At 44.6% G+C, this 25503-nt stretch overlaps 1 protein-coding gene and 1 long non-coding RNA gene across 2 annotated transcripts in view; both read left to right on the top strand.

The window, feature by feature from the left end:
* LOC139029358 (uncharacterized) overlaps positions 1-14094 on the top strand; it is a 17031-nt gene extending 2937 nt beyond the window's left edge. Inside the window, exons 4-12 of the long non-coding RNA XR_011481671.1 lie at positions 10886-10930; positions 11992-12051; positions 12303-12347; positions 12593-12645; positions 12731-12772; positions 12953-13041; positions 13300-13326; positions 13580-13743; positions 14009-14094. This is a non-coding gene — a long non-coding RNA (uncharacterized lncRNA). The remainder of the gene's footprint in view (positions 1-10885; positions 10931-11991; positions 12052-12302; positions 12348-12592; positions 12646-12730; positions 12773-12952; positions 13042-13299; positions 13327-13579; positions 13744-14008) is intronic.
* Positions 14095-14560: 466 nt separating this feature from the next.
* LOC111978953 (collagen alpha-3(IV) chain-like) overlaps positions 14561-25503 on the top strand; it is a 34149-nt gene continuing 23206 nt past the window's right edge. The window contains exons 1-10 of the mRNA XM_024009200.2: positions 14561-14717; positions 14834-14904; positions 16521-16709; positions 17133-17307; positions 17462-17554; positions 17824-17913; positions 19043-19137; positions 23203-23353; positions 24193-24300; positions 25246-25410. Coding sequence (XP_023864968.2) covers positions 14561-14717; positions 14834-14904; positions 16521-16709; positions 17133-17307; positions 17462-17554; positions 17824-17913; positions 19043-19137; positions 23203-23353; positions 24193-24300; positions 25246-25410 — 1294 coding nt within the window. The remainder of the gene's footprint in view (positions 14718-14833; positions 14905-16520; positions 16710-17132; positions 17308-17461; positions 17555-17823; positions 17914-19042; positions 19138-23202; positions 23354-24192; positions 24301-25245; positions 25411-25503) is intronic.

The raw sequence follows: 25503 nt of genomic DNA, 5'->3' as shown, positions 1-25503 counted from the left end.
TGTGGAGTTAATGTTACTATCTAATACTATGATGGATGGAGTAATGTTACTATCTAATACATGTTGACGGTGTGGAGTAATGTTACTATCTAATACTGTGATGTGTGGAGTAATGTTACCATCTAATACTGTGATGTGTGGAGTAATGTTACTATCTATACTATTGGTGTGTGGAGTAATGTTACTATCTAATATCTGTGATGTGTGGAGTAAGTTACATCTAATACTGTGAGGTGTGGAGTAATGTTCCATCTAATACTGTGATGTGTGGAGTAATGTTACTATCTAAATACTATGGTGTGTGGAGTAATGTTACTATCTAATACTGTGGTGTGGAGTAATGTTACTACTACCCTTCAGGAAAATCTCTACAACCAATGTGAAAACCTTGCTGTTTGGTGGGATGGTCAGCTGACCCTTGTCTTTTCTCTCTGCAGGGGGAGACAGGGGATCTGGGTGAGAAGGGCTGTAAGGGTTCACCTGTAAGTCATGTCCTTGTTTTCCAGTCCTCATACGTATCTAGCTTTTAATCACCTATGTTCTATGGATGAATCAGGTTCCATTTTTATATGACATGTTCGTATGACAGTGTCGTTTCACTATGACATTTTTAGTCTACCATTTGACGTCCCTGACCTCAGGGAGGTTGCTGTCCATGGGTGTTATGTGTGCCGTTATTAGCAAACAGCTACCGCGGTTATGACACCAGTCATCTGACATGAGTTGGTCGTGAATGGACATGACACCTAATTGGCAAGTTGTATAGCATATTTCATGCCCATGTCATAGTGACACTGTCAAATAAAGTGTTACCTGGAATCTCGTCTTTAACTTGATAGTTATCTCTGTCTGTTCAATATCTCTGTTCTTGTTTCAATATCTCTGTCTGTTCAATACTCTGTCTGTCAATATCTCTGTCTGTCAATATCTTGTCTCATGATCTCTGTCTGCTCAATATCTCTGTCTTGCTCAATATTCTGTCTTATTCAATCTCTCTGTCTGTCTATTCAATCTCTTTTCTGTCTGTCTATTCAATCTCTCTGTCTGTCTGTCTTTTCAATCCTCTGTCTGTCTATTCATCTCTCTGTCTGTCTAGTCTTTTCAATCTCTCTGTTATCTATTCAATCTCTCTGTCTGCTAACTGTGCTCTTTTCAATCGCTCTGTCTGTCTATTCAATCTCTCCTTATGTCGTTCATATCTCTGTCTGGTCTGTCTGTTCTTCTGTCTGTCTGTGTTCGTACTGTTCAATCTTCTCGTGTCTGTTTCAATCTCTCTGTCTGTCTGTCTGTATCATCTTGCTGTCTGTCTGTCTTCTGTCATTTGTCTGTGTCTGTCTGTCTGTCTGTCTTCTGTCTGCTGTCTGTCTGCTGTGTCTGTCTGTCTGCTGTCTTGTCTTGTCTGTCTGTCTGTCTGTCTGTCTGTCTGTCTGTCTGTCTGCTCTGTCTGTACGTGTCTGTCTGTGTCCTGTCTGTCTGCTGTCTGGTTCTGTCTGAATCAATGTCTGCTCCTCGCTCTGTACTGTTCAGTGTACTGTCTGTCTGTTGATCATCAGGGTTATGCTGCAGGTCAACTTCGAAGAGAAAAGGGGACCAGAGGGCATTTGGCAGTTGAGGCTAATATACGACTAGCCACATTCAGATAACTACAGTGTCTATGTGATGTCAATAAGGCATAGAAGAATGTGTGATGTGTTGAGATGTTTATGGTTATGACGATGACAGTGATGTTAAGGATTTCATGCTCTGAGCATGTGATAGACATTAACATGGGATTCATGTAACAAATTAACGTGGTTTGATAATTAGCTGTATGAGAGAATGCTATCTCTTTGGAGGACAACTGATCATCATTTCCATTTAGGGAAGACCGGAAGATGGGGTCAAGGCCCGCTGGATATGAGGTAGCTGCCTGTCATATCATCATTTTGTGTGTGTGTGTACTGTGTTTGTTTTTGTTGTTCATGCGTGTTGTGTGTGTGTGTGTGTGTGTGTGTGTGTGTGGTGTGTGTTGTGTGTGTGTGTGTGTGTGTGTGTGTGTGGTGTGTGTGTGTGTGTGTGGTGTTGTGTGTTGTGTGTGTGGTGTGTGTGTGTGTGTTGTGTGTGTGTGTTGTGTGTATATGTAACTATGGTGATTATACACTCTTGCCATTTTTAGGGAGGAAAAGGGGGAATCCCGGTTTAGCAGGACCTGATGGAATACACTGGACCGTGGGTCAGTCATTACTACCATTCATTCATGTTTAGAATGTTGTGCGTGTGCCAATAATATTTTTTTTTGTGTGTGTGTGTGTTCTACCAGGGACAGAAGGGCGTCCAGGGTCAAGACGGAGACCCTGGGGAGGTGAGTGAGTCAAAGTGCCTATAATGTTCACTTATCATCATCTGGAGCGAAGGATGAACCTACCACACACATGCAAATGAAACCTTCCGTAATGAATAAGATTAGAAGGACTAAGATACATGAAAACTCCTACTCTGAGACACTTTATCAACACATGGCCTGGTCTCTCTGGTCTTCCCATAGGTGACCATGATAGGCTGTGACGTAATTGGCCCCAAAGGACCACCAGGATTTACTGGCCCCCCGGGGCCACTGGGGTTACTGGTCCCCCAGGTACTCTACGCTCATCCAGCATACAGTAACACCCTTATTGATATTTCACCCTCCTCCTATCCAATCAGATGTGGAATAGCACTGATAATCCTGCCTCAATCACCAACATGACCAATCAGTGTGTCTGATAGATAATTATAATATATCACCCTCTCCCTATCCAATCACACCGGGAGATAGAACTGTATAATCCGCCTCATTCACCAACATTGACCAATCAGTGTGTCCTGATAGCTAATAATATCAACCTGTTTTCCAGGTGTCCACTGGTTTCCAGGGCCTCCAGGTAAGCACTGATCCACACGCAAGCACTCACACACACACACACACACACACACACACACACACACACACACACACACACACACCACACACACACACACACAACACACACACACACACACACCACCACACAACACACACACACCACACACACACACCACACACACACACACACACACACACACCAACACAACACACACACACAACACACACACCCATACATACTCAGTATCCATCATGGGCTATCTCCCCTACACAGGTCTAACTACGGAGGAGATCCGCACAATCGGGGAGTGAAGGGCCACATGGGGCAAAGGGGATAAAGGAGACCCAGGACCCATCATCCAGGGAGAGCCAGGCAGGGAAGGCTCACAAGGAACAACTGGAGACCTTGGAGCCCCGGGACCACCTGGAGAATCAGGTTAGACTCTCTCTCCATAAATAAAGTCATCTCCGCAACCCTGAGAGCCTATATTTTAAAAAACATCTCAATGAGGAGTGCTGATATCTAGAATAGTTTTAGCTATTTGATCATATTAAATAAGACTACGTGGACAGGACCTTTATGAATATGGATCCTGATATTTCTCTCACAGTGATTTTAATTGAGACACATAACATGGCAACCTTTTTCATCCCACTGGATCCTATTTGGATTAAAGAATAATGTACTTGTTTGTTTCTTGTTGCAGAGATTATCTGAAGGGCCTTATAGGACCTCCGGGGGCAAGGGAGCCCAGGGAGAACAAGGTGACAGTGGCCAATATGGATTGAAAAGGTGAGCTTTTGTCTGATTCCTCTTCTGATTGGAGGGGCAGTCAGTATTGAGTATACTGATTGGCTGGGCTGTCCTAGATCTCTACTGTGTCTCTCATCGGTTGACTTCAGACACCAATCAAACACTGTGGTGTGTTATCGGTTGACTTCAGACACCATCAAACACTGTGGTGTGAATTCATTCGGCTGACTTCAGACACCATCAACACTGTTGGTGTGTTATCGGCTGACTTCAGACAAACCATCAACACCCGTGGTGTGTTTATCGGCTGACTTCAGACACCATCAACACTGTGCCGTGATATCTTATCGGTGGTTCTGTGACTTTCAGACAACCAGATCAACACTGGTGGGTGTGTTATCGGGCTGACGCTCAGACACCAAACAACACTGTGGGTTGTTTATCGGTTGAACTTCAGACACTCCAAACACCTGTGGTGTGTTTATCGGTTGACTTGCAGACACATCAACACGTGTGGTGTGTTATCGGATGACTTCAAGAGCACCATCAACACTGTGGTGTGTTATCGGCTTGACTTTCAGGACACCATCAACACTGTGGTGTGTTATCGGCTTGACTTCAGACACCTAATTCAACACGTAGTTGTGATCGGACTAAATGTTGTTTATTGGTTAGAGAGAAAAATCCAAATAGGTATGGAAAATTCTTAATATTGGGACGTCTTTGGGTGCTGTTAATTGGAATGTTCATGCTCAACCTGGGATGCTTCAGTTTTTGCTGAAATCGCATGTCACTGTGTCCTTCTCATCCACTTACAGGATGCGAAAGGGGGCTCTGTTAGTTGGTGTAACGGGAAAGAGGATCTGGAGAGCCTGGACTCCCAGGTTCCGCCTGCGCCAGCTGGACTTCCCAGGTACCTTGCAACGATAACAGAACTTTCAGCGAGAAAGCTATTGTGTAGAAAAAAAATAATCTATCGTTCTGTCCTACTACGAATAGGAGTGTTTCACCCCTTTTTTAAAATAAACCCTCATCCCACAGGCTTTAGTGTGCAGGACAGGAGCCCAAGGAGAGCCAGGGACTTCGAAAGGACGCCCCGGGGTTCCACCTGGGACAACAGGTTGACACTACTAGCGCTACATACCTCTGCCATACAGATACTAAAACGTTTATTATTACCTTGTAGTGTCACTGTACTGCCTGTGGTTTTGCAGTATATTTTTTATTTCCATAGTCGCACACATTCTTGCTTTAGTAGTTGCTTAGATACTGTATCCAATGGTGTTGCTGGTATACCTTATCCATGGTTTTATTAGGATGCCATTTCTGGGTGTTGACAGAATTACTGTATCTATGGTGTTGCTGCAATACCTTATCCATAGCGTGCCGTGGGCCTGGGGGCCTTGGGCCTTCAGTGAGGTATTGCCCAATGGATGCCATGTGCTCTAAGACACTAACAGTTTAGACAAGAAACGCAGTAAGTATTACAGGGTTGGAGCCTACGTCACGTGACAGGGTATGCAGTCAATTGATGCCATGGCTCTCACGTGTTTTATACATTTAAGACAGAAACGCAGTATGAACAGGAGCCGGCGTCACCTGGTGGGTAAATTTGACAAATTGGAGCATTATATGGGCATAAACAGTGTTTACCCACAAAACCAATGCACAGCAATCATCTAGATGAGGTCTTTACCAATATCTTCCACTCTCCCGTTTATCTTAGTGGCACGCCCGTGAGCTTGCCCTACCGTCGCGCTTTGCACTTCTATTGCTATCCCACTCTGGTGATTCCCGCCAAAGTTTTTCAAAAGCAACCATTGGGCTTGTAATGCCAGCCCGGTAGCTCTGGTGTCTCAGTTGCTGCCTTGGTTAGACAATCAGTTGCAAAGCCAGTTGTGGGCTCCAAACACAAATCGATCACTGCAATAATAGGCATTCCAGCAGTACAGTTGCAAGTGCTTCTCGGGGCCTGTTGAGCCATTGAACAGCGCTCGTAGTTTGAAACTTTGAAAGAGTGGGCGAACAACCCCTTTCCCGCCTAGTGCACAGGCTTTGTGCGCGTCGGGCGACCTGCTCTTCAATGTCTTAATTTTTCTTTGAAAAGTTCGTCTTGAGATGGCGTTTATCAATTATATCCTCGACCAAATACGATATCTTCCCTCCTTCCGCCATTTGTGGTTGAAAAAAAACCAGCCTTAGTAGTACGTGAATTAATTCGTGTATATCAATTCAGTTTTCCTAGATCTGCATAGGACCTGCCCATAGGACCTGCCTTCTCATATTGGTTAATCCAATCAAAAGACGTGCACGCACTACGCTGCTAGGCTGGCTTCCTGTGTAACACTTGGAGCCACCCAGCAGGCGTACAATAAGCAACTCTAAGCTGATTGGGTTGACACTAAACTGTTCATTTCCTTCACTATTAAGCTACAAGCGCCCCGCACTTGATTCTGAGAGGCCTGAGGGCAGATTTTTAGACCCTGCAACACATGATGGCTGAAATATGATTGGAAAATAGATCTTAAACATAAAGACCAGCCTCTCAAACCGACTGGGCTTGAAGTCACGATTTTGTGGCAACCAAAGGAAAAGCTATGAAATGAAGAGTATAATTTCTTACTCTGGGGAATTAATTTTTTAATACATATTTGTTGGGAAAATATATTTAAAAAAAAAAATTATTATTCTGATTGATGTTTAGGCCAGCAGAGAAGGGCCTTTGCAGGCCCTGACGGCCCACCATTGACCTTATCCATGTGTTGCTAGCTACTGTTATCTGTGGTATCTTCTGGAATAACTTATCCAAGGTTTGTAAAGTAACCGTATCCATGACAACCAACTCATGTCTGTGTCACAGGGTCTCACCATGGCGCCTTCCAGGTTGGTTCCGGGAACGCCCAGGGGCCAAAAGGTAAATTTTCAGAGTTCCCGCAACCAACAGGCGGATACAAAGAAGAGAGATGCAACGAGAGCCCCGCAACGAATAACACAGTCGAATGAGACCGAACGCCGCCTGGCAAAAGAGAATCACGAGTCTGAGACGTGTCGCTGATAGTGCATCGGTGTGAGCCCCTGGCTTCCGTGGAGGGCGCTAAAACGGGCCCAACTCAAAGGCCTCAAGGGCTGGAATGCCAGTGAGGATTTAAATGGTTACGATTATTCTATCACTAAGAATGTTCCAGGTATTCTTCTCCTAGAAGTGTGCAAAGCAACATGATAATAATGCAATGTTTAGGTATTTTCTGAAAACCTTCGATAGTAGACATTCTCACAATTTGGCGAGAACTGGTCACTTTTAAGTAGTTTCCCGGTATGTTCCTTCTGAGTTGATCTCCTAGGTTGGCTATGAATATAAATATTCCTGATGCGCGCTTATGGATAGGATAGTCTTGGTGTGATAAGGGGCGCATCTGGAGGCTCCCTTACCTATAAGCATTTCCGACACTCACCAGTGGAATTCGCTGAAACACTTTTGTTAGAATTGCTGGCAAAGCGGACCAAAGCAATCCAAAACATCATATCGTGGCACACCATAAAAATCTATTTTAGTCTTTAACATGACGAATTAAACCGTATAATGCGTATTTTCACATTTGCGAGCATGATGTTGACCCTATGAGTTCATGGTACTCTGAACTTTTCCAGCCCATCCTCCCTCGAAAAAAATGGATTTGAATGTTTTCACAAAACATTTTTCAAATGTTCCTCTTAACATTATTGCTGGCTTCATCATTAAGCCAATAATGGTATACACGGCATTTCTAAGATGTCCAATAACTAATGATAAATTCTTATAATTTTTTTACAAAGATAAAGTTTTTTTGAAAGATCATAACCTGATGTTTGGAATGATTGTCTGTGCCAGTACTATGGGCCACTTGGGTCTGAAGGGGAGATATTGGTGTCCCAGGCCCTCCCGGACCGCAGGATACCCAGGACCAGACGGTATTCACCAGGTCCAGTAGCATAGGACCGCTTGGTTCCCTCAGGACCTTAAAGGCCAATAGTGGCGGGGTACCAGGTCTACCTGGTACACCTGAGTTTACCAAGGCACCGTTTGTTAAAGCAAAAACACACCAATTACTGCTCTTTTTTTTGCTCCTCGACTGTGTTAGGACGTGTGCACCCTTTCTGGCTGTGGTGTTTCCATAAAACTGCAATTATAATGTCCCTTATAATATTTCCAGTTGATGGTCTGACTCCATTTTGTCTTCCCCTATCCCCACCAGGTCAGAGGAGGGCGAAAGCCCCTGCAGCAGTGTGGCTGACCCAGGGAGGTTCCCAGGGCCTACGGGGAAAGGGGGCAGGGGCTGCCGGGCACACAGGGCCCCCCAGGTGACAACCCTGAGTGGACCGAACCACAGCATGGGTGGGGAGGTTGGCTGGGAGGACTGGAGGTCTTAGACTTTACATTGAGTTCAGTGCGCATTTTCCAGTTCTAGCCTGGAGTCCAAAACTGTTTCACTTCACAACAGGTGGTGAAAACATAAGCATATTTAGTTTAGGACTCCAGGGCTATTTCAGTTATCTAACTTTTTATAAGGCTTTCTTTGCCATGCTACCTGACAAAGGAACATAAACCAACGCGAGCTAGCGACCATTATCACAGAGTTGAGTATTGTCCCACACAGGTTCCTCGGTGGTTGCTGGTGGTAACCCGGGGGAGGAGGAAAAGGGACCGTGGTGTATTCTCCACCCTTGGAAGACGAGGACCCACTGGACAGAAAGGTGAACCATTGTTTCGGGAAAAAAACCTTTGAAATAGTATGTGTGGACATGTCGCTCCCTTTGGAATACTCTGAATAACAGAATGACACTGTTAATGTGAACAAGAACGCACCTTGACTTGAAGGGTTTTTGTCTGAAGAGTTGTTATTCTCAACGTTGAAGGATTTCATTTTAGTTCATAAGCCACCGGAAGTAGTTTTTTGGTTATTATTATTATTATTATTATTATTTATTTGTTTTTATCGGTCGCTAATACAGGACTTAGTAAACGCCCAGTGCCACTACTTTTGTGCAACAAACAAACAAACAGAATGTATAATTTTGCAGCCACCTCAGGACACCTCTACTTCCCGTGCCCGTGGTCTATCGGTGTGTATGACTGTATTGACAAGACATTAGACTATATCATATTTAGCAGACGCTGTTATAACAAAAAAGCAACTTACATCGGTGAAATGGTTAAAATTTTGCGAACGGTTGGCCCCAGCGGGAGTTCTAACCCACAACCCTGGCGTTTGCTATAGCCACCATTGTTCTTTACCAACCCAAGCCACGTAGGACCGCCAATGGAGATGTGTTTAGTGTATATGATTATATACACTGATTGTACCAAAACTCTTTCCGTGATACAGGACTGACCAGGTGGTGGAATCCAGGTGGAAAGCCTAATTGATCCGTTTATTATGTCACCTGTTTTAAATCAACTTCAATTTACTTTGTAGATGGAAGGGGAGGAGACAGGTTAAAGAATGAGGTTTTTAGGGCCTTGAGACAATTGGAAGACATGGATTGTGTATGTGATGCCATTCCCAGAGGGGGTGAATGGCGCAAGACAAAAGATTTGAAATGCCTTTTGAGCGGGATATGGGTGGTAGGTTCCAGGTGCAACCAGTTTGTGTCAAGAACTGCAACGGCTTGCTGGGGTTTTCACGCTCAAAACAGTTTCCTGTGTGTATTCAAGAAAACGGGCTCCACCACCCCAAAGGGCCATCCAGCCAACTTTGACACAACTGCTGGGGGGAAAGCATTGGAGTCAACATTGTGCCAGCATCCTTGTGGGAATGCTTTCGAGACCTTGTAGAAAGTCCATTTAGGCCACGACGACATTGAGGGGCTGTTCTTGAGGGCAAAACAAAAGGGGGGGTTGCAACTCAATATTAGGAAGGTGTTTCCTTAATGTTTTGTTATACTCAGTGTATACTTCGTGTGTTTAGCACCAGTTTGTGGGATTTGGATGCTTCTGTCTTCCTAGGTGGACAAAGGGGCAGCCGGGACTCCCAAGTACCTCTGGAAAGTGGCTGTCCTTGGAACGACCCCGGCTCGTCGTAATTGGGATTTCCTGTGGGCTCAAGGGCCAAAGTCATTACTGAATACTGTTTCCCTGTCATGTCTGTCTATCTGTCCTATTTACATTTTTTTTTAAAATTACCATAAGATTTTACCACTCACAAAAGTTCCAGGGGAGTAGAAGACATTTTCAAATGTCATGTTATGGCTATATACAGATGTTTGTAACGATGCTTACACAAAAAAGTACCAAAAAAAGGGGAAAATATAAATATTGTTGTATTGTATTTACAACAGTGTTTGTTCATTCATTTGTGTCCCTTTCTTGTCCTTTTTCATCAAATCTTGCTGCTGTGATTGTCACACTGTGGTATTTTCACCCAATAAGATATGGGAGTTTATTTAAAATTTGATTTGGTTTTTCTAATTCTCTTGTGGATCGGTGTAATCTAGGGAAAAATGTGTCTCTTTAAATATGGTCATATATTTGGCAGGAGATTAGGAATTTGCATGCTCATGTTTCCACCTCCATTTTGTGTTGTCAGTTTCACATTATCACACCTCTACACGCGCGGCGCACACAGCAGAGAAAAGAAAACAAAACGCAGCAATGTGGAAAAAACCTCTACAGTGTTCAAGGAGATCTCGTGTGGCAAAAAACATATAGACGGTGAAAGGGAGCTCCTCGTTGGGACTATTACACTGTGAGTGGATCCTCAGATGGACTATGCAGTGCGAAGTGAGATCCTCAGAGTGGACTAATTAACGTGTGAAGGGGTGAGTCCTCAATTGACTACTACAGTGTGAAAGGTGAAGCTCTCAGAAGTACTAATTACATTGAAAGAGTCCTCAATGTGGGCACAATTACCAGTGGAAAGGGGAGAATCCTCAGATTGAGAATTAACAGTGGAAAGTTGAGATCCTCAGATGTGGAATCTTTACAGTGTGAAAGGGTCCTCAGATGTGTGGACTCAAAGTTACGTGTGAAAGTGAGCTCTCAATGTGACATAATATTCAGGATGAAAGAGGTGGAGTAATGTTACCATCTAATACTGTGATGTGTGGAGTAATGTTACTATCTAATACTATGGTGTGTGGAGTAATGTTACTATCTAATACTGTGGTGTGTGGAGTAATGTTACTATCTACCCTTCAGGAAATCTCTACAACCAATGTGAAAACCTTGCTGTTTGGTGGGATGGTCAGCTGACCCTTGTCTTTTCTCTCTGCAGGGGGAGACAGGGGATCTGGGTGAGAAGGGCTGTAAGGGTTCACCTGTAAGTCATGTCCTTGTTTTCCAGTCCTCATACGTATCTAGCTTTTAATCACCTATGTTCTATGGATGGAATCAGGTTCCATTTTATATGACATGTTCGTATGACAGTGTCGTTTCACTATGACATTTTAGTCTACCATTTGACGTCCCTGACCTCAGGGAGGTTGCTGTCCATGGGTGTTATGTATGTGCCGTTATTAGCAAACAGCTACCGCGGTTATGACACCAGTCATCTGACATGAGTGGTCGTGAATGGACATGACACCTAATTGGCAAGTGTTATAGCATATTCATGCCCATGTCATAGTGACACTGTCAAATAAAGTGTTACCTGGAATCTCGTCTTTACTTGATAGTTATCTCTGTCTGTTCAATATCTCTGTCTGTTCAATATCTCTGTCTGTTCAATATCTCTGTCTGTTCAATATCTCTGTCTGCTCAATATCTCTGTCTGTTCAATATCTCTGTCTGCTCAATATCTCTGTCTGCTCAATATCTCTGTCTATTCAATCTCTCTGTCTGTCTATTCAATCTCTTTCTGTCTGTCTATTCAATCTCTCTGTCTGTCTGTCTTTTCAATCTCTCTGTCTGTCTATTCAATCTCTCTGTCTGTCTGTCTTTTCAATCTCTCTGTCTATCTATTCAATCTCTCTGTCTGTCTGTCTTTTCAATCTCTCTGTCTGTCTATTCAATCTCTCCTTATGTCTGTTCAATATCTCTGTCTGTCTGTCTGTTCTTTCTGTCTGTCTGTGTGTCTGTTCAATCTCTCTGTCTGTTCAATCTTCATTGTCTGTTCTGTTCAATCTCGCTGTCTGTCTGTCTTTTCAATCTCTCTGTCTGTATTGTCTGTCTGTCTGTCTGTCTGTCTGTCTGTCTGTCTGTCTGTCTGTCTGTCTGTCTGTCTGTCTGTCTGTCTGTCTGTCTGTCTGTCTGTGTCTGTCTGTCTGTCTGTCTGTCTGTCTGTCTGGTCTGTCTGTCTGTCTGTCTGTCTGTCTGTCTGTGTCTGTCTGTCTGTCTGTCTGTCTGTCTGTCTGTCTGTCTGTCTGTCTGTCTTGTCATCAGGGTTATGCTGGCCAGGTCAACTTGAAGGAAAAAGGGGACCAGGGGGGCATTGGCAGTGAGGTAAAACACTGCCACATTCAGCCATTTACTGTCTATGTGACTGTCAATTCAAGGGCATTGAGAATGTGTGATGTGATGAGTGTTATGGTTATGACGAGATGACAGTGATGTAAGGATTTCATGCCTCTGAGCCATGTGATAGAATTACATGGGATTCAATGTAAAAATGTAACGTGGGTTTTGATAATTAGCTGTATGAGAGATATGCCTTCTCTTTTTTGGAGGACTAACTATCATCATTTCTCATTTAGGGAAGACCGGGGAAGGATGGGCGTCAAGGGCCCGCTGGATATGAGGTAGCTGTCCTGTCAATCATCATTTTGTTGTGTGTGTTACTGTGTTTGTTTTGTGTTCAGCGTGTTGTGTGTGTGGTGTGTGTGTGTGTGTGTGTGGTGTGTGTGTTGTGTGTGTGTGTGTGTGTGTGTGTGTGTGTGTGTGTGTGTGTGTGTGTGTGTGTGTGTTGTGTGTGTGTGTGTGGTGTGTGTGTGTGTGTGTGTGTGTATATGTAACTATGGTGATTATACACTCTTGCCATTTTTAGGGGAGAAAGGGGAATCCCGTTTAGCAGGACCTGATGGAATACCTGGACCGTGGGTCAGTCATTACTACCATTCATTTCATGTTAGAATGTGTGCGTGTGCCAATAATATTTTTTTTTGTGTGTGTGTGTGTCTACCAGGGACAGAAGGGCGTCCAGGGTCAAGACGGAGACCCTGGGGAGGTGAGTGAGTCAAAGTGCCTGATAATGTCACTATCATCATCTGGAGCGAAGGATGAACCTACACACACATGCAAATGAAACCTTCCGTAATGAATAAGATTAGAAGGACTAAGATTACATGAACTCCTACTCTGAGACACTTTATCAACACATGGCCTGGTCTCTCTGGTCTTCCCATAGGTGACCATGATTGGCTGTGACGTAATTGGCCCAAAGGACCACCAGGATTTACTGGCCCCCCGGGGCCCACTGGGTTACTGGTCCCCCAGGTACTCTACGCTCATCCAGCATACAGTACACACCCTTATTGATATTCACCCTCCTCCTATCCAATCAGATGTGGAATAGCACTGTATAATCCTGCCTCAATCACCAACATGACCAATCAGTGTGTCTGTATAGATAATTATAATATTCACCCTCTCCCTATCCAATCACACCGGGAGTAGAACTGATAATCCCGCCTCATTCACCAACATGACATCACAGTGTGTCCTGATAGCTAATAATATCAACCTGTTTTCCAGGTGTCACTGGTTTCCAGGGGCCTCCAGGTAAGCACTGATCCACACGCAAGCACTCACACACACACACACACACACACACACACCACACACACACACACCACACACACACACACACACACACACACACACCCACACACACACACACACACACACCACACACCACACACACACACACACACACACACCACACAACACACACACCACACACACACACACACACACACCACACACACACCCATACATACTCAGTATCCATCATGGGCTATCTCCCCCTACACAGGTCCTAACTACGGAGGAGATCCCGACAATCGGGGAGTGAAGGGCCACAGTGGGCCTAAAGGGGATAAGGGGACCCAGGACCCATCATCCAGGGAGAGCCAGGCAGGGAAGGCTCACAAGGAACCACTGGAGACCTTGGAGCCCCGGGACCACCTGGAGAATCAGGTTAGACTCTCTCTCCATAAATAAAGTCATCCCGCAACCCTGAGCCTATATTATAAAACACTCCAATGTAGGATGCTGATATCTAGAATCAGTTTTAGCTATTTGATCATATTAAATAAGACTACGTGGACAGGGACCTTTATGAATATGGATCCTGATATTCTCTCACAGTGATTTTAATTGAGACACATAACATGGCCACCTTTTCATCCCACTGGGATCCTATTTGATTAAAGATAATGTACTTGTTTGTTTCTTGTTGCAGATTATCTGAAGGGCCTTATAGGACCTCCGGGGGCAAAGGGAGCCCAGGGAGAACAAGGGTACAGTGGCCAATATGGATGAAAGGTGAGCTTTGTCTGATTCCTCTTCTGATTGGAGGGGCAGTCAGTATTGAGTATACTGATTGCTGGGCTGTCCTAGATCTCTACTGTGTCTCTCATCGGTTGACTTCAGACACCATCAACACTGTGTGTGTTATCGGTTGACTTCAGACACCATCAACACTGTGGTGTGTTATCGGCTGACTTCAGACACCATCAACACTGTGGTGTGTTATCGGCTGACTTCAGACACCATCAACACCGTGGTGTGTTATCGGCTGACTTCAGACACCATCAACACTGTGGTGTTTTTATCGTTGACTTCAGACACCATCAACACTGTGGTGTGTTATCGGCTGACTTCAGACACCATCAACACTGTGGTGTGTTATCGGTTGACTTCAGACACTATCAACACTGTGGTGTGTTATTGGTAGAAAAATCCAAATAGTATGAAATCTCAATTTCGACGATCTTTGGGTGCTGTTATTGGAATGTTATGCTCACCTGGGATGCTCAGTTTTGCTGTCGAGTGTCACTGTGTCCTTCTCTCCACTACAGGTGCGAAAGGGGAGGTCTGTAGTTTGTGTACGGGAAAAGGATCTGGAGAGCCTGGACTCCCAGGTTCCCCTGGCCAGCCTGGACTCCCAGGTACCTGCAACGTAACAGAACTTTCAGCGAGAAAAGTATTGTGTAGAACAAAAATCATTGTCTGTCCTATAGAATAGGAGTGTTTCACCCTTTTTAAATAAACCCTCATCCCACAGGCTTTAGTGCAGGACCAGGACCCCAAGGAGAGCCAGGATTCAAAGGACCCCCGGGATCACCTGGACAACAGGTGACACTACCTGCCTCATACCTCTGCCATACAGATACTAAATACCGTTTTTATTTTACCTTGTGATGTCACTGTGACTGCCTGTGGTTTTGCAGTTATATTATTTCCATAGTGACACATCTTGCTTAGTAGTTTTGCTTAGATACTGTATCCATGGTGTTGCTGGTATACCTTATCCATGGTTTTATTAGGATACCATTTCTGTGGTGTTGACAGAATACTGTATCTATGGTGTTGCTGCAATACCTTATCCAGTAGCGTGCCGTGGGCCTGGGGCCTGGGCCTTCAGTGAGGTATGCCATGATGCCATGGCTCTAGACACTATACATTTAGACAGAAACGCAGTATAACCAGGCGTTGGGCCTTCAGTGAGGTATGCCATGATGCCATGGCTCTAGACACTATACATTTAGACAGAAACGCAGTATAACCAGGCGTTGCGTCACCTGGAAATTGACAAATTGACATTTTKGGGTAAACAGTGTTTACCCAAAAACATGACACAATCAATGAGTCTTTTCAATATTTCCCTTCACCTTTTCATTGTGCAGCTCCGTTGCCCTGCGCGCTTGTTCTTTGATCCACTCCGGTGTCCCCAAAAGTTTTCAAAAGCACCATTGCTTGTAAGTGCCCAGCCGTACTTTGGTGTCTCGTTGCTGCCTTGGTTAGACAACTCAAGTTTGCAAAGCCAGTGTGGCTCCAAACACCAAATCGATCACTTGCAAATAATAGGCATTCCCAGCAGTACAGTTTGCAGTGCTTCTCGGAGCCTGTGAGCCATTGACAGCGCTCGTAGTTGAAACTTTGAAAGTGGCGAACAAACCCCTTTCCCGCCTGTGACAGGCTTTGTGGCGTCGGGCGACCTCTCCTTACAATGTCTAACTTTTCTTGAAAAGTTCGTCTTGAGAATGGCGTTATAATTATATCCTCGACCAAATCGATATCTTCTCCTCCTTCCGCCATTGTGGGTTGAAAAAACAGCTTAGTAGTACGTGAATTAATTCGTTTATCAAATTCAGTTTCCTAGATCTGCATAGACCTGCCCATAGGACCTGCCTCTCAATATTGGTAATCCAATCAAAAGACGTGCACGCACTACGCCTGCTAGCTGGCTCCTGTGTAACACTGGAGCCAGCCAGCAGGCGTACAATAGCCAACTCTAAAGCTGATTGGTTGACACTAAATGTTCATTTCCATTCACTATAAGCTACAAGCGCCCGCACTGTTGATTCTGAAGGCCTGAGGGCAGATTTTAGACCCCTGGCAACACATGATGGCTGAATATGATTGGATAAAAGATCTAACATAAAGACCAGCCCTCCAAATCTCAACCTGGGGCTGGAAGCAGTGCAACCAAGAGGAAAGCTATGAAATGAAGAGTATAATTCTTACTCTGGGGAATAATTTAATACATATTTGTGGGAAAATATATTTAAAAAAAAATTATATTCTGATGATGTTTAGGCCAGCAGAGAAGGCCTTGCAGGCCCTGACGGCCCACCATTGACCTTATCCATGGTGTTGCTAGGCTACTGTATCTGTGGTATCTCTGGAATAACGTATCCAAGGTTGCTAAAGTACCGTATCCATGACAACCACTCATGTCTGTGTCACAGGGTCTCCATGGCCCTTCAGGTGTTCCGGGACGCCCAGGGCCAAAAGGAAATTCAGGTTCCCGCAACCACCAGGGGATAAAGGGAGAGAAAGGAGCCCCAGGACCAGCTGGCAGATCAGGGCTGGACGGCCTATACGGGGCCCCTGGCTTCCGTGGACGCAAGGGCCAACAAGGCCCTAAGGGTGATCCAGTGAGGATTTTAAATGGTTACGATTTCTATCACTAAAATCTTTCTTCTCAAATGCAAAGCAATGATATGAATGCATTGTTTGGTATTTTTTAAACTGAAGTACATTTCAAATTTGGGTGAACTGTCACTTTAAGTAGTTAGGGTATGCCTTCTGATATTCTGATTGGCTATGAATATTAATTTGAGGTAGTGATAATAGTTTGTTGATAGACTGAGTTTATTAGCTTTTATGAACACTTGAATGCTGAACATTTGTTAATGTGAAGCAGCAATGTTATGGGAACTAATGTTTTGTGAAAAACTAATGTTTTGCGGATGGGCTGAGTTTATTGGCTGAATGGTAATGTCAATGTGTAATGTTACGTAAGTCTGTTAAAGTAATGTTTTGTGAAGAACTGATGTTTGGATGATTGTCTGTGCCAGTACTATGGGCCACTGGGTCTGAAGGGAGATATTGGTGTCCCAGGCCCTCCCGGACCGCAGGGATACCCAGGACCAGACGGTTCACCAGGTCCAGTAGGCATAGGACCGCTTGGTCCCTCAGGACCTAAAGGCAATAGTGGGGTACCAGGTCTACCTGGTACACCTGGTTACCAAGGTACCGTAAAGCAACACACCAATACCTGCTCCTTTTTGCTCCTTCGACTGTGTTAGACGTGTGCACCCTCTGGCTGTGTGTTTCCATAAACTCAATGATAATGTCCCTATATCAGTTGATGGTCTGACTCCATTTTCTCCCCTATCCCCACCAGGTCAGAAGGGCGAGCCCTGCAGCAGTGTGGCTGACCAGGGAGTCCCAGGCCTACCGGGAAAGGCAGGGCTGCCGGGCACACAGGGCCCCCCAGGTGAGCACCCTGAGTGGGGACCGAACCACAGCATGGGTGGGAGGTGGCTGGAGGACTGGAGGTCTAGACTACATTGAGTTCAGTGGCATTTCAGTTCTAGCCTGGAGTCCAAAACTGTTTCACTTCACAACAGTGGTGAAACATAGCATATTAGTTTAGACTCCAGGCTATTTCAGTTCTAACTTTATAAGCTTTTCTGCCATTCTACCTGACAAAGAACATAAACAACGCGATAGGACATTATCACAGAGTTGAGTTTGTCCACACAGGTCCTCGTGGTGGTGCTGGTAACCCGGGGGAGAAAGGGGACCGTGGTGTATTCTCCACCCTTGGAAGACGAGGACCCACTGGACAGAAAGGTGAACCATGTCGGAAAAACCTTTTTGAATAGTTATTTGTGACATGTCGCTCCCTTTGAATATCTGAATAACAGGAATGACACTGTAATGTGAACAAGAACGCCTTGACTGAAGGTTTTGTCTGAGTTGTTATCTCAAGTGAGGATTCATTTAGTCATAGCCACCGGAAGTAGTTTGGTTATTATTATTATTATTATTATTATTATTTGTTTTATCGGTCTGCTAATACAGGACTAGTAAACGCCCAGTGCACTACTTTTGTGCAACAACAACAACAGAATGTATATATTTTGCAGCACCTCAGCACCCCTACTTCCCGTGCCCGTGTCTATCGTGTGACTGTATGACAGACATTAGATAATATATCATATTTAGCAGACGCTGTTATACAAAGCAACTTACATCGGTGAATGTAAAGATTTTCGAACGGTTGGCCCCAGCGGGATTCTAACCCACAACCCTGGCGTTGCTATAGCACCATGTTCTTACCAACCAAGCCACGTAGGACCGCCAATGGAGATGTGTTAGTGTATATATTATATACACTGATTGTACAAAACTCTTTCCGTGATACAGACTGACCAGGTGAATCCAGGTGAAAGCTATGATCCGTTATTAATGTCACCTGTTAAATCAACTTCAATTACTGTAGATGAAGGGGAGGAGACAGGTTAAAGAAGGAGTTTTAAGCCTTGAGACAATTGAGACATGGATTGTGTATGTGTGCCATTCAGAGGGTGAATGGGCAAGACAAAAGATTGAAATGCCTTTGAGCGGGATATGGTGGTAGGTTCCAGGTGCACCAGTTTGTGTCAAGAACTGCAACGCTGCTGGGGTTTTCACGCTCAACAGTTTCCTGTGTGTATCAAGAACGGTCCACCACCCAAAGGGCATCCAGCCAACTTGACACAACTGTGGGAAGCATTGGAGTCAACATGTGCCAGCATCCTTGTGGAATGCTTTCGAGACCTTGTAGAGTCCATGCCACGACGAATTGAGGCTGTTCTGAGGGCAAAAGGGGGGGGTTGCAACTCAATATTAGGAAGGTGTTCCTAATGTTTTGTATACTCAGTGTATACTCGTGTGTTAGCACCAGTTTGTGGGATTTGTGATGCTGTCTGTCTCCTAGGTGACAAAGGGCAGCCGGGACGCCCAAGTACCTCTGGAAGTGGCTGTCCTGGACGACCCGGCGTAATGGGATTCCTTGGGGCTCAAGGGCCAAAGGTCATTACTGAATACTGTCCCTGTCATGTCTGTCTATCTGTCTATTACATTTTTTTTTAAATTACCATAAGATTTACACTCACAAAAGTTCCAGAGGAGTAGAGACATTTCAAATGTCATGTTATGGCTATATACAGTGTTGTAACGATGTACAAAAAAGTACAAAAGGGAAAATAAATATTGGTTGTATTTACAACAGTGTTTGTTCTTCACTTGTTGTCCTTTTCTTGTCCTTTTTCATCAAATCTTGCTGCTGTGATGTCACACTGTGGTATTTCACCCAATAGATATGGGAGTTTATTAAAATTGATTTGTTTTCTAATTCTTTGTGGATCTGTGTAATCTGAGGGAAATATGTGTCTCTAATATGGTCATATATTTGGCAGGAGATTAGGAAGTGCAGCTCAGTTTCCACCTCATTTTGTGGGCAGTGTGCACATAGCCTTCTCTTGAGAGCCAGGTCTGCCTACGGTGGCCTTTCTCTAAAGCAAGGCTATGTTCACTGAGTCTGTACATAGTCAAAGCTTTCCTTAAATTTGGGTCAGGCACAGTGGTCAGGTATTCTGCCACTGTGTACTCTCTGTTTAGGGCCAAATAGCATTCTAGTTTGCTCAGTTCTTTTGTTAATTCTTTCCAAGGTGTCAAGTAATGATCTTTTTGTTTTCTCATGATTTGGTTAGGTGTAATTGTGTTGCTGTCCTGGGGCTCTGATTGTGTTTGTGAACAGAGCCCCATGACCAGCTTGCTTAGGGGACTCGTCGCCAGGTTAATCTCTCCGTAGGTGATGGCTTTGTTATGGAAGGTTTGGGAATCGCTTCCTTTTAGGTGGTTGTAGAATTTAACGTCTCTTTTCTGGATTTTGATAATTAGCGGGTATCGGCTTAATTCTGCTCTGCATGCATTATTTGGTGTTTTACGTTGTACACTGAGGATATTTTTCCAGAATTCTGCAAGCAGAGTCTCAATTTGGTGTTTCTCTCATTTTGTGAATTCTTGGTTGGTGAATGTACCCCAGACCTCACAACCATTAAGGGCAATGGGTTCTACAACAACTAATTCAAGTATTTTTAGCCAGATCCTAATTGGTATGTTGAATTTTATATTCCTTTTAATGGTGTAGAAGGCCCTTCTTGCCTTGTCTCTCAGATCATTCACAGCTTTGTGGAAGTTACCTTTGGTGTCGCTGATGTTTAACCCGAGGTACGTATAGTTTTTGTTGTTGCTCGGGGCAACGGTGTCTAGATGGAATTTCTATTTCTGTATTTTTTGGAACACCATTGTTTTTGTCTTACTGAGATTTACTGTCAGGGCCCAGGTCTGTCAGGGCCCAGGTCTGTCAGGGCCCAGGTCTGTCAGGGCCCAGGTCTAGCAGAATCTGTGCAGAATATCTAGGTGCTGCTGTATGCCCTCCTTGGTTGGGGACAGAAGCACCAGATCATCAGCAAACAGTAGATATTTGACTTCAGATTCTAGTAGGGTGAGGCCGGGTGCTGCAGACTGTCCTAGTGCCCTCGCCAATTCGTTGATATATATGTTGAAGAGGGTGGGGCTTAAGCTGCATCCCTGTCTCATCCCACAGTCCTGTGGAAAGAAATATGTTTTTTTCTTTTAGCCAATTTTGCCTATTTTTTGTGTACATGTATTTTATAATGTTGTATGTTTTTCCCCCAACACCGCTTTCCATCAATTTGTACAGCCGACCCTTATGCCAAATTGAGTCAAAAGCTTTTTTTAAATCAACTAAGCATGAGAAGACTTTGCCTTTGTTTTGGTTTGTTTGTTTGTCAATTAGGGTGTGCAGGGTGAATACTTGGTCTGTAGTACGGTAATTTGAGGCCAATTTGACATTTACTCAGTATATTGTTTTCACTGAGGAAATGTACGAGTCTCCTGTTAATGAAAATGCAGAGGATTTTCCCAAGGTTGCTGTATCTCACAGTAGTTATTGGAGTCAAATCTGTCTCCACTTCCACTTTTGTGGATTGGGGTGATCAGTTCTTGGTTCCAAGTATTGGGGAAGATGCCAGAGCTTAGGATGATGTTCAAAAGTTTAAGTATAGCCAATTTGAATTTGCAGTCTGTATATTTTATCATTTCATTTCGGATACCATCAACACCACAAGCCTTTTTGGGTTGGAGGGTTTGTATTTTGTCCCGTAGTTCATTCAATGTAATTGGAGAATCCAGTGGGTTCTGGTAGTCTTTAATAGTTGATTCTAAGATTTGCATTTGATCATGTATATGTTTTTGCTGTTTGTTCTTTGTTATAGAACCAAAACGATTGGAGAAGTGGTTTATATATATACATCTACGTTTTGGATAGATAACTCTTCGTGTTGTTGTTTGTTTAGTGTGTTCCACAGGAGGTTGGTGGCACCTTAATTGGGGAGGACAGGCTTTTGGTAATGGCTGGAGCGGAATAGTGGAATGGTATCCAATACATCAAACAAATGGTTTCCATGGTTTCCAGGTGTTTGATGCCATTCCATTTGCTCCGTTCCAGACATTATTATGAGCCGTTGTAACAGTTTTCTTCCTGGGATGAAGGAGAGGACCAAAACGCAGCGCGGCTAGTGTTCAACATGTTTAATAAAGAGAATAACGTGAACACTACAAACTACAAAACAATAAATGCGAAAACCGAAACAGTCCTATCTGGTGCAGAACACAAAGACAGGAGACAACCACCCACAAATCCCAACAGAAAACAGGCTACCTTAATATGGTTCCCAATCAGAGACAATGACAAACACCTGCCTCTGATTGAGAACCACATCAGGCCAATTGACAATCCCCACATAGAAACACAAAACATAGAATGCCCACCCAGCTCACGTCCTGACCAACACAAAACAAGGAAAACACACAAGAACTATGGTCAGAACGTGACAGCCGTCCTCCCCTCAGCAGCCTCCACTGGTGTGTTCCAATGTTCCCAGAAGTGGGTAGATTCTATGGATTCTTCAGTTAAATTGAGCTGATTTCTGATGTGCGGTTCCTTCTTTTTCCGTAGTGTATTTCTGTATTGTTTTAGTGATTCACCATAGTGAAGGCTCACGTTTTCTGGGTCTCTATGTTTTTGGTTGAATAGGTTTCTCAATTTCTTTCATAGGTTTTGCATTCTTCATCAAACCATTTGTCATTGTTGTTCATTCTGCTTGACATTTTTAGATTTGATAGGGAAGCTTAGAGGTCAAATATACTGTTTAGGTTTTCTACTGCCAAGTTTACACCTTTACTATTACAGTGAAACATTTTGTCCAGGAAGTTGTCTAGAAGAGATTAAATATGTTGTTGCCTAATTGTTTTACTGGTAAGTTTCTACACTACTTTCCTTCCATCTATAGCATTTCTTTAATATTGTGCAGTTCCTTTGGCTTTGATGCCTCATGATTGAGTATTGCCCTGTTCAAGTAGACTGTGATTTTGCTGTGATCTGACTGAGGTGTCAGTGGGCTGACTGTGAACACTCTGAGAGACTCTGGGTTGAGGTCAGTGATAAAGTAATCTACAGTACTAATGCCAAGGGATGAGCTGTAGGTGTACATACCGTAAGAGTCCCCTCGAAGCCTACCATTAACTATGTACAGACCCAGCGTGTGACAGAGCTGCAGGAGTTGTGACCCGGAAAGTAGTGTAGAAACCTACCAAAAAACACCTGTCTGTCTGTCTGCCTGCCTGCCTGCCTGTCTGCCTGTCGATCTGTGTCTGTCAGTCAGTCGATCAGTCAGTCGATCTGTGTCTGGCTGTCAGTCAGTCAGTCGATCTGTGTCTCTGTCTGTCTGTCAGTCAGTCAGTATGTCGATCTGAGTCTGTCAGTCAGTCTGTCGGTGCCTGTCTGTCTGCCTGCCTGTCTGTCTGCCTGTCATGTCTGTCAGTCAGTCTGTCGATCTGTGTCTGTCTGTATGTCTGTCTGTCTGACTGTCTGTCCTTCCATCAGTCCTTTAATTTATACTTCCTTCCATCCATCCCTCCATTCATGAATCAATCTACCCTTCATCTACCCTTCCATTAGTCTTTCCATCTACCCATCTAACCATCATTCATCCTTCCATCCACTCTCAGGGTGATGCTGGGTTTGAGATCCTAGGTCCAGCCGGCCTTAAAGGTTTCCCAGGTGGTGTTGGGGCCCAGGGCCCTCCTGGAGATCCAGGAGTACTGGGCCGACCAGGGAGTCCGGGACCACCCGGCCTCAATGGGTCCTCAGGCCCCAAAGGTACTTACTGTACACACAGGTAGACCCAGACACAGCACAGGTAGACCCAGACACAGCACAGGTAGACCCAGACACAGCACACGTAGACGCAGACACAGCACGGGTAGACACAACACAGGTAGACCCAGACACGACACGGACATGGGACACACACACGGACACACACACAAATTCACCATCACAACATATCCATCTGTCACGTTCCTGACCTGTTTTATGTTATTTTTGTATGTGTTTAGTTGGTCAGGGCGTGAGTTGGGGTGGGCATTCTATGTTTTGTGTTTCTATGTTTAGGTCACTTGTAATTAGCCTTATATGGTTCTCAATCAGAGACAGGTGTTTGACGTTTTCCTCTGATTGAGAACCATATATAGGTTGGCTGTTTCACACTGTTTGTTTGTGGGTGATTGTCTCGTGTGTTTGTGTCTGCGCACCACACGGGATTGTTTCGGTTGTTTTCGTTTTGATGTAGTCTGTTTCCTGCTAGTGTGTTCTTCGTGTCGTTATGTAAGTTCCATGTTCAGGTTTCGTCTACGTTGTCCGTTTGTTATTTTGTAATCATTTCAAGTATAGTTCGTTTTTGTTCTTGTTTAAATAAATTCATTATGTCTACATACCTCGCTGCGTATTGGTCCACCGATCCTTCTCTCCTCTCCTCGTCCGAGGAAGAGGAGGACAACACCCGTTACACCATCACACACTCCATCTTTCACTTTTTCTGCGCATTCATGCACAGTTATATTGAGGCATATACACTCCATCAAATTCACACCGATGTATTTAAACACTGGTACACATACTCCCAGGTACTTATGGCCTTATGCCTGATATGTTTGTAGGAAGTAAAGGTGTAGATGGTTCCCAAGGACCTCCTGGTTACGCAAGTACTTGCTGTACTGAAGGCCCAACCGGACCACCAGGGCTGTCAGGCAGACCTGGACCCCCAGGTGAGCTGGTCGAGCCTGAATGTTCCTAATGTCCCTAACATACAACTGGTTGTCTTCCTAATGTCTCTAACATACAACTGGTTGTCTTCCTAATGTCCCTAACATACAACTGGTTGTCTTCCAATGTCCCAACATACAACGGTGTCTTCCTAATGCCCCTAACATACAAACTGGTTGTCTCCTATGCTCCACACATAACTTTTCTAATGCTACATACATAGTTCTTCCTTAATGTCTCAACATACAACTGGGTCTTCCTAGTCCCTAACATACAACTGTTTTGTCTCCTAAGTCCCTAACATACAACGTTGTCTTCGAACAACATAATAATTCTCTTTCTCTCTCGTTCATTCCTACCCAATTCTCCATTCTCATTCCTTCCTCTCTCTCTCTCCCCTCTCTCTCCTCTCCGTCTCTCTATCCTCTCTTTCTCCTTCTCTTTTCACCCTCTTTTCCTCCCTCTCTTTCTCTTCTCTCTCCTTCCGCTCCTCCTCTCCTCTCCTCTCTCTTCCCCTCCCCTCTCCCCGTCCTCTCCCTCTTCTCCCTCCCCTCTCTCTTCCTCTCTCTCCCTCTCCTTCTCTTTCTCTCTCTCTTCCTCTCTCTCTTCCTTCCCTCTCTCTCTCCTCTCCTCTCTCTCCTCTTCACCCCTCTCTGCCCCTCCTCTTCCTCTCTCCTCCTCTTTCTTCCCTCTTCCCTCTCCCTCTCTCTCCCTCTGTCTCCCCTCTCTCTTCTCTCTTCCTCTCCTCTCTCCCTCTCCTCCTCCCCTCTCCCCCTCTCTCTCTCTCCCTCTCTCTCTTCCTCTCTCCTCCCTCCCCATCCTCTCCCTCCTCACCTCTCCCATCTCTTTTTCTCCCTCTCTTCCTTTCCCTCTGTTCACTATTTACATATTTTCCTTGCTTTCTTTTGCTCTTATCCACTACTCTATGACTTTCCCCTCTTACCCAGGTGCTAATGGAGAGATTGGTTCGCGCGGGGACCCTGGCGCCCCGGGGTTTGGAAGTTCAGGCCCGGCTGGTGACCCTGGGCCCCCTGGGGCCTCCGAACCCGGAGTGCAGGGCCTGACTGGACAGATGGGAGGCAGAGGGAGAGACGGGTTACCAGGTGTACCAGGTACAGTAACATCACTGACACATTCAACACATTCAACACCAGGTACAGTAACAGCACTGACACATTCAACACTAGGTACAATAACATCACTGA

This window comes from Salvelinus sp. IW2-2015, linkage group LG19 (genome assembly GCF_002910315.2).
Source record: "Salvelinus sp. IW2-2015 linkage group LG19, ASM291031v2, whole genome shotgun sequence".
Lineage (NCBI taxonomy): Eukaryota > Metazoa > Chordata > Actinopteri > Salmoniformes > Salmonidae > Salvelinus > Salvelinus sp. IW2-2015.
The sequence above is the reverse complement of the archived record's forward strand: the minus strand, read 5'-3'. Positions and strand labels throughout refer to the sequence as shown.